General features: G+C 49.2%; 1 protein-coding gene across 1 annotated transcript in view; it reads right to left on the bottom strand.

Annotated features, from left to right (window-relative positions):
- The window catches only part of XPNPEP1 (X-prolyl aminopeptidase 1), a 31,785-nt gene extending 20,331 nt beyond the window's left edge, over nt 1-11,454 (bottom strand). Inside the window, exons 1-5 of the mRNA XM_050899071.1 lie at nt 11,392-11,454; nt 8,515-8,645; nt 2,753-2,816; nt 902-1,006; nt 503-595 (exon numbers count right to left, since the gene is read on the bottom strand). Of these exons, the coding sequence (XP_050755028.1) occupies nt 503-595; nt 902-1,006; nt 2,753-2,816; nt 8,515-8,631 (379 nt within the window). The 5' untranslated portion in view covers nt 8,632-8,645; nt 11,392-11,454. The remainder of the gene's footprint in view (nt 1-502; nt 596-901; nt 1,007-2,752; nt 2,817-8,514; nt 8,646-11,391) is intronic.
- Nucleotides 11,455-14,359: the final 2,905 nt, after the last annotated feature.

Raw genomic sequence — 14,359 nt, 5'->3', positions numbered from 1 at the left:
TTGGGCCCCATGTTCTCAAGCATGAGTAGATGGATACTCGTTCATCTGATATAAATGGTACCTCTCCAGGAATGTGCCTCCTACAGGGAAAGCCGCAGAGATGCCGAGACCACCAAGCAGGAGTAGCAGCGTGAGTTTTGCCTGCGTGTTCTGGCTCACATGCTGGCCAAAGCATTCAGCAACTTTGTACTGAAGTGCCTGTGACAAGCCACAGCACAGACAAAAGGAGATGGATCGGGACTCTGCTTTTCAGGTAAGGTCACTGCAAGCCCAGAGAGCAGTTCTCATCCCTTGTGTTTTGCAGTCAATGCACTGCTGTGGAGCTCTCATGATACACGCCTAAAACCAAAATCCAACCTGTTTTGCATAACAGTTTAACCCACCACCCCATCTGGGTCGAAACATGGTTAGCTACACACCATCACACAACAGCTTAGCCAGAGAAGCAAGGAAGCAAAATCTAGTTACCCAACCCAGAATTATAAAATAAAGTAAAACCAACCAGCCGGAATAATGAAAGGGTCCACTCCCACCTTCGAACCTTCTGGGAGGACACTCACTAGCCAATCCTCCTGAGTCGGTGTATCTTTCAGACCTCCATGGATTTAAAAAAAAAAAAAGAAAAAAAGAGGTTCAAAGAAGCAGTCATACTGAAGCATTCCCACACTACCCAAAAAGTCCAAGCTAACACATCAGACACATCTACTAATGAATGTCCACACCCACGAGCAAGAAGAGTCACAGGACACTAAAGCAAGAGCAGCAGTGTATCGAAGATGTCCCTAAGGCCCTGCATGATGGGGTACCCCTACAGCCCAAGCTGTAACATGTGCAAAGTGACCAAATAGCCTGTGACTGTTCTCTGTTTATCAGTGGAGCAGTATCCCAGCCTCCTGCGTACCCATTTTCATGAGTGTCCAGTTGTTATCCATTTGATGTGCAGCTTGCAGGAAGTAGCGTCCATCTGTCCACATGGCTGCATGCTGTTCAGTTACTATGGCAGTACCTAGGCAGGAAGGCAGAAAGACGCGGTGATTTAGAGGTGGGCAGCCACCATGCAGAGACACAGACAGCAGGGGGAGTATTTGAAATGCACCCCAATTCCCCAAAAGGCAGCTCTGCTCACTGTTCAAAAGTTAGTCCAGTTTCAGTGGAGATATTCACTGTTTCCCCTGCACTACGACCTTCCAAATCCTATCAGAGACAGTATGCGCAAGGATGCAGCTTAATGAATTGCCTCAGATGAATTCAACTTAAGCATATCTCAGCCAGTCAGTGGAACTGGGTAAATGGGGCTTTCCAAACCTTCTGTAACAGAGGCTGTGGTCTCCACTTGGCTGTTGTCACAGTAACACATACTGTACCTCCCCAGACTCCATCCCATGTTCTTACGAGGAGGAAGCCTGGGCTCTGGCCATCCACAAGAAACAACTGTTACTAGGCTAGCAGACGTGGGTATAACTCCCAGCTGTCAGCTGCACCCCTTTCCCAAATGTTACAGCTCTAGCAGAGATGGCTGAACAGGAAATATGAACATAAACTTCTGTTGGTTTCAGTGTCTGTCCCATTCCATTGACTCCAGATGGAGGGATGCAAGCAGACAGCTAAGGGGCAGTGACATCTGAGCAAGGCACTCTAGCTGCCTTGCCTTTGGCGATTCAAAAAAAAAAAAAAAAAAAAAAAAAAAAACCATGGCACAAACAGAAACTGAATCCAAGTCTTTTGAGTCTCTGCATCTTGACCATACTCTCTGTCACCAGAAACTGAAGCCCAGATTAGCAGAGCAGAGTTTCCAAATATGAATTCATTGTCTTCTACCAAATTCCCCCAACACAAACCCCATTTTTAGCTGCTTTAGCCTGAAAAGATGAAGCAAGAAACACAAGGTGGGCCCCTGTGTGAAACCTCACCGATTTGCTGAGCACCAGGCTGGGAACACAGACCTTCCAAGTACATAACAAGGGCCCAAAATAGAGAGGAAGATTATGAAGAGGCCATGCAGAAGGCGTGAAATAAATACAGGATTCATGTTATCCATTAACAGCAGCCCGCAGTCCTGGATTTATCACCTTCCACGTGAGGTCCCAGAGCAGTTCAGAGGAACTGATGAATGGACCCTCCAAACACATAGGTAGCAGTATTTATTAAACCAATTTACAATTAGGGGGAGAAAATACCTCAACAGACTGAAGTGACTTTCCAACAATCACACAGCAGAGTAAGTTGCAGAGCTTATGGCACAGCTAGGGTAAAAACTAGGTCTCTTGAAACACAGACCTATCCTACAGCCAAGAAAACATCCTGTCTCGGCAAGATAAGCAAACTTCTCCACAGCATTCAGTTTCCAAATGCAGTGTTTCTGGCCCTGGCTCTGTTTAAACAGAAAGGCTAGCTGAAGTCCATCTACTATTCACCCAGCCCAAACGGGCAATGTAAAAATCTGTTCGTACTGGCTGCACATCAAAAGAAATGACCGTAGATTACAAGCACCACATTAAAGAGTTAACAGGATTTTACTTTACGAGAGGTTCATTCAGGGGTCAAACATTTTCTGAAAACTTGTTATTGCGCTGATATTACATAATTCCAGCGGGTAGCCAAGACATAATTCTGCAGATGCTGAAATGGAAAGAAAACAGTCCAAACAAGCTGGATAGGTTTCCTTTCCATCCTGCCTCTACGCCACGAATGAGACTATTTCTTTACAGGGGAATTATATACATTAGCAAGAACCCAAATTCTGGAAAGGTACCTGCAGAGCCATCAAATCCAGAGATGAACGCCCGTCTACAATCACAGGGTGCAATGTACTCGCTCTAGAAAACAAAAGAGGCAGCAATTATTTACAGAAGGGGGGGGGGGGGGGGGAATCAGCTGATGACAAATACTTTGATAAGCTTTTTCTCCTAAAGGACAACACAGAGAGAACAAAATGAGTTAAAAAATCCTGGGCTCTACTCCACTGGAACATTTAATCATCTGTGATTATATTGTATTTATGTCCAACTGTTTGTTTTTTTTTTTTTTTAAAGCTGCAGCACTTTTCTCCCACCAACGTCTGTAAACACTAAAGTGCTTCAGCGTTTGCAGATGTTTATCTCACACTCAGCCTCCCCTTTGGGCAACAAATGCTGCCTTTGAAGCTGCAATGTGAAAGGAAGAGAAACCAGAAGCATCCCTTGATCTTGGAGACCAGAGTAATCAGCACAAAAAATCTGTAAAATTCACTATCTCCAGTGAAGTCCCCTCACTGGCATTTATAAGAATTCCTTTAAGACTTTCTTTTTCACAACAATGACATTGAAAGAAAATCATCAAGGTGGTAAAACTGTAAAAACTTTAACCCTTAGGACCTTTCATAATTAGATGCCGATCCTCTCACTTCTTCCTTGCCTACTCAAAACCCGACTACACCAGAAACCACCAGACCATGGTTTGGTGGGTGAGAGGGAATCAAAGACTACTAGTCCATCCTCATCCCAAACTCATCACAACCTGTGTTTGTGGACACATCTGTTGGCAGCATTACAGAAGAACCTGAGAATGCACAGATACCCGACATCCACAGGAGCTGCCAAAATTAAAAGAACAACTGTACCTTGAAATGGCCCACACACCATTTTTATGGGATCCCATTCTGGTAAGTTCGGAGGTCAGAACTGCTGAGTAGGCCTGTTAATTAACTAGCGCAACTCAGCAAATCAGCTTAATCCAGGCTGACAGCGCCGATGTTTAAGCTGCAAAACCCCTGGATTTGTACCTTACAAATGATCTGAAACCAAAGTCTGTTCCTCTGCCCATAGAGTTTCTCTGCACCCAGCTGTGCTGTGGCAAAAGAAACATTTTAGGGACTGAGCTGAGAAATCACAGCCTGATTCTCAGGTGGTTTTAGTTCCTACTGTGATAGATACTGCATTTCCCTTGTCTCTGGCCAAGGCTATTTTTAAACCACCTGATTGTTAGAAAACACTCCCTTCAAATCTGTTACTCTTCACTGTTCTAAAGGTGGCAGAGGATTCAAAGCACAGGAGTGAGAAGCACAAATCACAGCACCTGGGACCAACTCTTTGTTTCTGCTCCCAATCACCCCACGGTCAAAACCCCTCCAGAACAGCTATGTCTCTCCCCTCCTGGGAGACACCCTAGGCAGCAGCTACCAACCATTCACCACTAACATTTTGAAACTGAGCCTTGGGACAGCAAAACCCATGGCCCAAAAGAGGATCTGGCTGAGTAGCTTTTGCTCCTGATTGCCAGGGAAGATTCCTGGGATATGCTCCCAAGAAATCCTCTATTTTATCCAACCACTAATGAAAGTTGGCAAAAATGGGGCAGGTATTGAGACCACAGGTGCCCTCATCTCTGAGCCAGTCCAGTTCCCTGTGCCTCTTCCTGTCCAGTCCCACAGAACCCACAGGGCTGTGACATACGCTCAGCAGCTGTGGGGAGGAGAGGGGCCAGGATACCCACCTCAGCAAGGGATGACTGCCCTCTGCACACCTCTAGCTGACAGGGTGGATCCGCCTCAGCCCACCACAGCACCACCATCACCACTAACCCCCTTTAAAATAACGACAGAGGCATCAGCAGATAGAGAGGACAAAGTTGTTCAGGGAACAGAATCAAGTGCCCGTTTCCCGGGCTGCCTGTCTCACAGCAGCAGGACAGAACATGAAGGCAGAGCAATACCCAGACCTGAGGAGGATTCCCCATTTCAACATTTCCTAACAACTATTCAGCCTGTTGACTGCTACGACTCCCCCTCTCCTACGCTTCTCAGCTCAAAGCTGGGACACCATCTCCCAGGGTCCAACACCTAAAGGGGATGCTGGAAGTTTCCCATTGTGGATCATATCACTAAGTATATCTCAAATCAGACCAGTGATTTCTCTTCCCTTTCTCTTGATCAACACAATAGAGACTACAGACTAGTTTGCTTTTGCAGACAAGCAATCTCACATTCATAGGAAGGGTTAACATTGAGCTAGCTGCATTAACAGCACAGAACAGTGAAATGGATTAAAACAATTTTTAAAAAAAGAAAACCTCTAAAAAAAAAGGGAAAAAAGAAGTCTATCAGTTTTAGATCTGGTAAAAGCTGACCTAAACTAATAAAGACCTTGACTGCATGGGAAGTACTTCATGCTGTCCCATTCACAGACAAATCCAGGGAATGTTTTAAGAGTTTACAATGAGGCAGATGGGCTTTAAAAGGGAGTATGAGAGATCTGGAGGGGAAGATGGTTCATTCATCTGTCAGTCTGAATTCTTGCACACCCACCTGTTCTGTTCCATGCAGCAACCCCCACTGTGCAAAGATGAGCCCATGTTTTGCATGAGCTAAAATTACAAGGGGAACGCCTGCATATGCCACACAAAGTACAGGCCACAGCACAGTCAGAACAAGGTATTTCCTTGGGGCTTGCCTTGCAGCTCTGATGGCCTTCAACCTGGCCCTCCTCAGGCCTTTCACGGCTGCTTTCCACCACACCCATCAGTCCCTGACATGCAGACAAAACTGGGGGCTGCATCACAGAAACCCTCAGCTAAGCCAGGAAGAACCCTAAAAAATCAGTGGTGCTTATCACCAGAACCTGCACGGTTGGGCCATTAACATGTTGAAGCTTATTCTATCCTAATGTCAACCAAAATCAGCAATGAAAAGTGCAATGCCCTTAGAGCTACGACACTGATGCCATTAAAGAACAAACACTGCTGTGTACTTGGAGGGAGGTCGGTATTCACTGCCAAAAACCTAACTGCATGGGTAAGATCTGGAACAGGTCAGTGCAACCTGTGCACAAGCCGTCTCTTGCTTTGTAACTCCGCTAATTCCTCGGCTCAGAACAAGTGTGTGTCAGAGGAGCCAGCCCTGAGCAGAAGACAGCATCTCTGCCAATCCAAACATGGGGCCCTGAGCTGGGCAGGTGCTTCCTTGATGTGGAAGACCAGCCAGATCTGACCAAATTTGTTTTCACTGAGTCAAGGCCTGGGGGTGGAAGCCAGCCCCAGTTAAGCTGTGACTGGCTCCATACCCAAGCTCTAATCCAAACATCATTCCCTCCTATTAAGAAGAAAGCTCCTCCAATCTCTGCATATTCCCACATGGGTAAACTCCAGATTCAATGTAAACTGGGTCACTCAACATAAAAATGGATCCTGCATTTACCACTGCAACACCCCAAAAGCTCAGATAGGCATTTTTAGCCAAACCACAAAGGACTTGGTGCCTCATTCCCAAAAGCATGGCATTTCACCCCTTCGTGATCCTTTCACACCTCCAGCCGCAAGATCCACCCAGCACTCATGAAAGGAAGCGGGGCTCTTTGTATGGACTTCAGTCCACTTTTGTCTGGGACTACCCTCCTTTCTCACCAGCCTTTGGATGACCCAGGTCCCCAAGGAAACAGTCCATTTCTTCTGACTTCCTATCACCAGCATCAGAAGTTTCAAAAATCAAAGCAGCCACCATTCAGGGCTGGCTGTCAGAGCCACAAATCCAGGGTATTAGCAGCCTTGGTTAAGCCAGAGTCAGAGCCAGCTGTGTTTGAGAAGCTCTGCAAGTCTTTCAGCTCCTTACACAACTAAGCATGGAAAGCAAACGATACAACTGGTGGCAAACCTCCTGGCAGTATTATAACCTAAGCCTTCTAGTCTTGGCAGGAAAACCAATATTAAAAGCATCACAGAGCTCGGAGCTCAAACGTTCCCAGTGTTACAAAGAGAAATTAGTCAGCAAGTTGCAGCATCGGGGTGTATCAGCATCAGTCCAATCCAGGGGTTCCTCTGCAACCTACAAGGGAATAAAGTTTCCCCCAATCTAAACCCTGTGTCAACACCACAGGAGGGAAAGCCCTCTTTGTTGACAAGTTCTCTGATGTGGATCCCAGGACAGCCTCAGGAACAGCTGAGAGAGGCAAGGCCAGCAATAAGTAGCTTGGGCTGTGGGGAGGAAATGGCTCAAGCCACCAAAAGCTTGGGTATCATTAAACCGCAGTCTTCTGAGTCATGGAGGGAGCTGCCTAAGAGCAAAATCTGACTGCAGGGCTGTAAAGTTCTTACTTGTGTACAGGAAACAAACCCTTGCTTGGAACGTGGGGAAGCTGCAAATCTCAGCTCATCACAATTTACCTGGAATCAACAGGTTTCCGCCAATGCCTAAAATTGCACCAATTCCCAAACCTCACAGACAAAATCCTGCACTAGCTAGTCAGGAGGCGCCAGAATCAGCAGCTTTTAGTAATCGTTTCCATTCAGATAGATTCACTTTGCAGAGAAACCTGACCAACTCGCCCGGCAGGAAATAGCAACATGGGGTTCTCTGCTTAACTGCACTCTGTCAAGGAAAAGAAAGCAACAGAAAAACCCAGAAGTCCTGAGGGTCACATTCTTCAACTCACATGACAGCATTTAACGTCTAGTGAAATGAAACCAGAGTTATATATGGAGGGAGGCAGCTTGAGGCAGGAATGCAGCAGACAATAGCAGCTGCAGAAAACGCCTTCCCTCTACCTGCCCAAGTTTGGATCTCCCTAAGAGGAAACACGATGCTGCACATACGGTCCCAGGGCACAGGCAAGTCTGGACCCAGCTCACTTCAGTGCCAAGTCAAGGGCAAAGGTTCCGATTCAGTTGCATTTTGCTCTTGTGCACCCTGGGGTAAAAGGGAGCTTTGGGTGTGAGCCAGGAAAGCTTCAGGTCTTTTGTTTCCTGAAAATGGCTGAGGAGGGAAAAACCCTTGGCAGTTCTTGGGTCTCCTAACAGAGCGAACAGAAGAGTGAAACTAGCATATGAGCAGGCAGGGGAGGTAAAAGGCAGTTCAGCAATTTAAAATTAATGTCACGGACTACAAAAATCTTAACGGTGGAAGCAGCGCACAACACAGTTACCACCACGGGTTACCACCCTGGGCCCAGACTTCCCTCCTGTCTTTAGTGCACAGAACAAGCTGATGCAGAGCAGCATCGAAAGGGAAGTGTCATTGTGGCCTGTTCCTTCCCTGCCTCTCCAAGGGCCTCTCTGCGTGGGATCTGAAGGGCTTTAGCATAAGGCAGCAAATTCCAGCAAGAACTGGATCTAGCAAAGGGAAAGCTCTGCAACTAATCCTTCGCCACCTTGCTTAAGAGTGTGCGTTGATCAGGAGGTGCTAATGGGGAAACTAAAGCCCAGATAATGCCTTTTCCTCCCCCATTAAATCCATTCTTCCCAATAGCCAGCATGGGCACAGCAAGTGCTCTGGCAAGCTCCCTTTTTTGCAGCGTGAGCTCCCTGGAGACAATCTGATGAGAAGTTGCTGGTGGAACATCCACGCTGATTTGTTACAAGAACATAAAAACCTCAGTCTCCTGAATAGACTCCAGAAACTTTTTCCAACATGATGTTTCTCAGGTTACCCAGGCTTTTATGCTAGAACCATTAAAGCGAGTGAACGAAGGATGATTTTAGTTATCCCTGCCTTGGTTTTTTTTGCAGGGAAGGAAAGTGCAATCATTCCCATCATCCATCCATCCATACCTGGTGGGCATCTCCAGAGGGCACTATGTAGGCTTGGACAGGCTCCTGGACATACTTGGGACTCTTCATCACCTGCCGCAGTTGCTTCAGCAGCTCTGTTGTAATTTTTGGACTCATCTTCCTACCTGCAACTAAAACAAAGCACAAAACTTCAGAGCTTCTCCAGCCGTCCTGGGCCACTCACATGCACAGGCTGGAGGCCGTCACCACTGGAAACTCTCCTTGAGGACAACTGTGCCAACATCATCCCTCTCAGCCCAGAATTTCTCCTGTCTTGTCACTTCACTCGTGTTCCTTGAGAATGAGGGATCAGGTTGAGGCCAGAGAGACAAAGCAGGTCTATCCTGTAAAGGACCTTTCCCACCTGGTGAAGGACTGGCATGCCCAGTGGTGACACACACGAGCTTAACACACTTGCCAACTCTTCTTGCATGTGGACAGCACCAGGAACCAGAGCACCTCAGACATGCCCTGTGACAGCCAGGAAAGGTCTTGGCATGTGATGCTGACGGTCCCAAATACCCACAGATCAGAAGTAGCCCCACCTGTCATGTGCACAGAGAGAAACTTTCAGTCTTTTCACTCTGGGGCAGAGATGCTGTGGCTTATATGCCACAGGAGTACAGGCTGCTGGGAGAGCAAGCCATGCACGTCAGGAACTCAGAAACAAACCAGTTAAGAATGCAATTTTTAGAAGTTTCACCATAGCCCAGGGTTTCATAGTGGATTGGTGACCGGATTAACTCAGACAAAAGAAATCTGCTCCCAAGGACATACACAGGGATGCGTTCACTGGCCATATTTACCTCTGCGCTGCATGTTAGTTCACCTAGCAAGATCACAACTATAACAGGAGGAACAGCCTGATGAGCTCTCACAAGTGACTGCCAGGGGACAACTAGGGAGGCTTAAAAGAACCTTCTCCAAAGACCTTTGGCAAACACTCTGCAGATCCCAGCTGGTTTCAGGCAGGCAGGGGTGGGGCACAGACTGGATGGAAGACAGCAGATCAGAGGGGAAAACAAGGGCACAAGCCAATCACCCTCCCTTGCTGTGGTTTTGCAATGGATATATCTTTGGCATTGCAGTGACCACCAGCCTCTCAATTTGCTACCCAGAAACCCTCAATAGCCAGGGCCCGCTGTGAGCACCGGCGCACAGTGACGCATCAGGCCATGCTGCTGTGCTGGCACAAGTGAAGGCTGCAGTGGAAGGCACCAGCTGACTGCAGAGGATGTTCAAGCTGTGGGGGAGGCCTCCCCTGAAAGCCTATGAAAATCAAGTAACCTGAACCTCTTCAGAGGTTCTCTCCATCTTTTCTTCACTCACATCTCCAAAGGGTGCCCAAAGTGGGATAATGCCCTTCCTGGTTCTCTACCCATTCCTTTCACATTTTTAAGAACATGCTGGGATCTTACAACTTTAATGCTGTCACTTTCCAGGGCAAGGTGGGTAGGCTCTGTGCCGCTTGAATGCCATGCTATGCAGTATTTTATTCTGACCAGTTCATTTCACAGCTCATTTCACAGCCATGTCCACAAACAGATCATAGATGTGAGAAGCAAATAGCATGTAAGTCTCAAACATTTTTTGCTTATCCAGGCACTTATTCTTCTTTACACCTCAGTAACTACCAGGAGCCCCAAGTGACATTATGGTCTTATGCCAAAACACAATAAGGCACAGCCCCTGCCCTGTGATGCTTGCCATCTAAACAGGAAAGCAGAAAAGCTGCCTCCATTTCACAAGCCATAGGAAGACATGATTTGACCAAGGTCACACAGCAGCACCGTCACCAAGTCAGGAACTTAACCAAGGTCTGATGCATTCAGGTGTAAAAATCTCAACCCAAGACCACCATTCACACATCTCATCACAGGAAGTTTAGAGCACACCAGACTTGTGTGTGACTGACTGTCTGCCCACAGGTACACTGTGTTTTAAAACCCAGACCACAAGAAGCAAATCAAGCTCAAAAGGCACCATAGACTACAGCCTCAAATTGGTATCTTGACTCCAGTGCCTTTGCTGGGATTAGATTACACCCCAGATTTATTTCCAGGACAAATTTCATAGTTTTATACAGTGTTTGCAAGCTACACCGAACTTTATTATACTATGATTGTTTCTGTCTGTTCTCTGTAATGAGCTACTGCAATATTCTATAACATTGCTGCTGATTTATGTTCAGACAGAGGAAAAACACGAAGGAGAGAGAGCAACAACATAGCGATTAGCCAGCAGAAAAGAATCTCCTTCTACAAACTCATAAGGACACAGCTTCCTTTCTTGACCTGTGCTTTGTCTCCATGAGCCTGAAAGTCTCTTTTAAATAGGCAAGGAATGACAAGGCTTTGCCTTTTAATAAAGCTCCTTGCTGACAAGCCACGGTTTTCTTAGCAAGCAAGGGATTCTCTCAAGGACAAAAAAAAAAAAAAAAAATTAAAAAGTACTCTCACTGTTCAAAGATTTGCTTGCAATATTAAAAACACAACTAAGCTAGATTAGCAACAAAACCCATATTAAGGAGGACATCTATTTTAGATAACCCCTACAGTATAAGAAATCACTTTAAAAAATCCTCCACAAACTTTCCAATAAAATTGTCTTCAATTTCCAGAGAAAGAGAAGCTATTTTCTCTCAGATCTTTGGTAGTCATTTACTCTGGTCCCCCTGTAATTTTTAACAGGTAACTTTTCCTTTCTTGGCCATAATTATAAGCCTCTACAAAGTTAAAACAGCTTCTCTATCATTATTTAATCACTCCAGTGATTAAAACCAAACACAGCTGAAATGAAGGTAGTGGATTTAGCAGTGCAAGAAACAGTCCCATTCCCTGCCCTAACTTTTTCAAAGGTATCAGACTGCCGTGTTACCTGCCTCTGTAGTTCCCCACGTCCGGACGCCTCTTGCCTCTGCTCACACAAAATACCATTCAGACCTTTGCTTGGCCTTCATAAGCTCCACAGCGCCTAAGAAAGCAAAGGGCAAAACTGAAACGGCTAGCAAACTTTGCCCCCCATAAAACATTCTCTACACCCAGCAAAGAGCTGAAAATGCATTAACACTACGTTCCACTGGCAAGATTAGAGATGCACTGAGGGTGAACCATGGGGGAGCAAGGAACATCAAGGGCCAGGCATTTGCTTGTCAAGACTTACGATTAAATCTTGCAAGCGTGTGCTGTTTTACGCCAATTTGTTTTCACAATCATTCTGTCAGAGGCCACTCCCCATTTTACAGATGGGGAAACTAAGGCAGAGGAGAAGTAACATGCAAAGTATTACTGCAGCATGATGGCAGTCAGAGTTGGATCCCAAAATCTGTCACTGTCTAGATGTACATTACCTACATCTCACTCAGACCACAGGAGTCACTTCTCCAAGAGACCAGGCCAGATCCTGCCTGGACGGCATCTCCACCAGACACATGGGGCAAAGAGCGACCACGAAAATGCTGCCAGAGGAACCAGACACCTCCTCCTGCCTCCCACATGCACACAGAGCGATGGGCTGCTGCAACCCCAGGCACCAGCGATGGCGAGGGTTGGGGACACCAGGCCTGCTGTGTCAGTGTGTGCGTCAGTGCCACGGCAAGGAAGGGAGGCGAGGCCAGGAGGTCAGGCTACATCTGGGTCTGCCTGTGGCTGCTGTGTTAGACCACCCTGAGTGTTTATGTCCTGTTTGCTTCAGATACGCTCGTCCTTCTGATAATTTCCTCTTCATTTTCTCTTTTATGAATAAACTTGTTCAAAATAAGCATGTAAGCTTGCGTTGTCAGGAACCAGTGACACCACCTCAAAACCAGGCCTCTCTGGCCTGGGCTGGTTGCTTGCAGGGCAGCCCAAGCACTCGCAGCCGTGCACTGAGGCACAAACCCCACCGCTTGCCTCCCAGTACCCACCTGCACCCCAAACTCACCGAAACCCCCAGCCTGGCCTGCCCCCCTGAGCCAAAAGCCTCCCCCAGCCCCACACAGGGCTGACAGGGCCGCTCGGGCCTGGGCACTCCGACTGGGCCTGGCTGACAGGGCCTGGACACGCCGACTGGGCCTGGATACCCTGAGAGGGCCTGGACACCCCGACCGGTCCTGGCTGACAGGGCCTGGATACCCGGGGAGGGCCCGGCTGGCGGGGAGGCCGGGCCGAGGCCCCACGGCCGCGCCCCCACGTACGCTTAACGCGCTCTGCCATTAACGCCGAAGCACCCACCCGGGCCTGCCCCCGCCCCGCCGCTCCTCACCTGCCGCCGTCCCGCCCGCCGTCCGCCGCCGCGACGTCAGCGCCCACGTGGGCCGCCGCGGCCACCCGCCGCTGACGTCGCGGCGGACGTCACGGGGGAGCCGGCGGCGCGAGACGGGGGACGCGCGGGGCGGGATGAGGGCCGGGAGCGGGACGGGGAGCGGGACCGCCCGCCGTGCTCCTGCCGGGCCGGCACCGGGCACCCCGCGACAGCCGCGCTGCCCGGCGTGGCCCTTCGTCTGAGCCCTGCGGGGGGCCGCCCGTCCCCCGGCGTGCGCCGTCCTTCCGCCTCGGCGGCCCCCAGCCCGGTGCTCGGCGCGGTCCCCGCCGGGGGAGCCCGGGCGGGGTGGGGGGCTCCGTCTTCCGGGAGAGCTGGGACAGAAAGCCGGTGTGAAACGCAAGGCAGGCCGAGTGCGGTGCAGTCGACGGGAAGCGTCGGCGTTTGGCGGCTGCCGGTGCCTCCCCCAGGGGAAAAACGGGAGCGGAGCGGAGCGCCTGGCGCCGCCGCAGGGCCCTGTCCCCAGAACCTCGCTCTGCGCTCGCCTCTTTCATCCGCTTCGCTCTTAAACTTCCAAAAATACTGTCCCGAGGGGGGATTTGAGGCCGCCCAGCGAATGCGCCTGGCTCCTCTCCCTCCTCACCCCGTGCAGCTCAGCCGGCCTCGCAGTCGCCGGTGTTTCAGAGCTGCCTGAGGCGGGGGGAGAAGGAGCCAGGGCAGGGCCGGAGGTGCTGGGAGCTCACACCAGCTCCCCAGCACCAAACTGACGGGCTTTAGGTACGCCACAGCTTGCTTTCTGGGGCTGAGCACAGCTCCAGGAAAATGTCAGCGTCCCATTAATTTGCTTAAAGCCTCAGCAGAAACGGTACCATCTACTTTTCAAGATAAATTACTGTCAGTTTTCTGCTTGGAAGGGAGGAGGGTCGTATTGGTAACAACAGTGAGTGCAACTGTTGTAAAATCTGGCCATTTGCCATGCATGCTCCCTAATGAAAATACCTTCCACTGCGCTCCTCTGCCCTCGGCAGTTTTTTACAGGTGGGCTATAAGTCAACCCTATCGACAAAAACAGGAGACTGTTACAGAAATGCAGAAATGAGATCACCACCAAGAAAGGCTACAACAAAAGGAAAAAAATCTGCTTTGGAACTGCATCCAGGCTGGAGGGGTTTGCTTGCAGCAGTTGGTAGCCTGGGGTCCCTCCAGCCCCTACGCTGTGACAGTGCTGCAGCCACCCCTCTTCCGTGGGGTTCGTCACTGCACCCAGTGTAACCATGACTCTGCAGAGGATGAAGAGAGGAGGAAAATGTGGTGCTCACTGGGACCCATCTTAGTTCAGGGCCTCCCGCACATCCTGGGGACTTGGTAGGAGAGGAGATGCTTGACTGGCTGCATGGTGCTCAGGACCAGGCCCTTAAAGATGCACAGGCTGGGTGCTACACCCAGCATCTCACTGGTAAGGGAGAACTGTGTGGGTACATGGCCAGCTCATGAAACCGGTCCCTGGGCCTCAGTCTGTACGCATTTTTCCAGAGGAGAAAAAGTGCAGCCAGCAGCTACTCTGCCCTTCCTCCTTCCTCTCCCTCAGTCCACACCAATGCTGTAG

The sequence above is a fragment of the Gymnogyps californianus genome, chromosome 6, assembly GCF_018139145.2.
Source record: "Gymnogyps californianus isolate 813 chromosome 6, ASM1813914v2, whole genome shotgun sequence".
NCBI lineage: Eukaryota > Metazoa > Chordata > Aves > Accipitriformes > Cathartidae > Gymnogyps > Gymnogyps californianus.
This window is presented reverse-complemented; position numbering and strand designations above follow the sequence as displayed.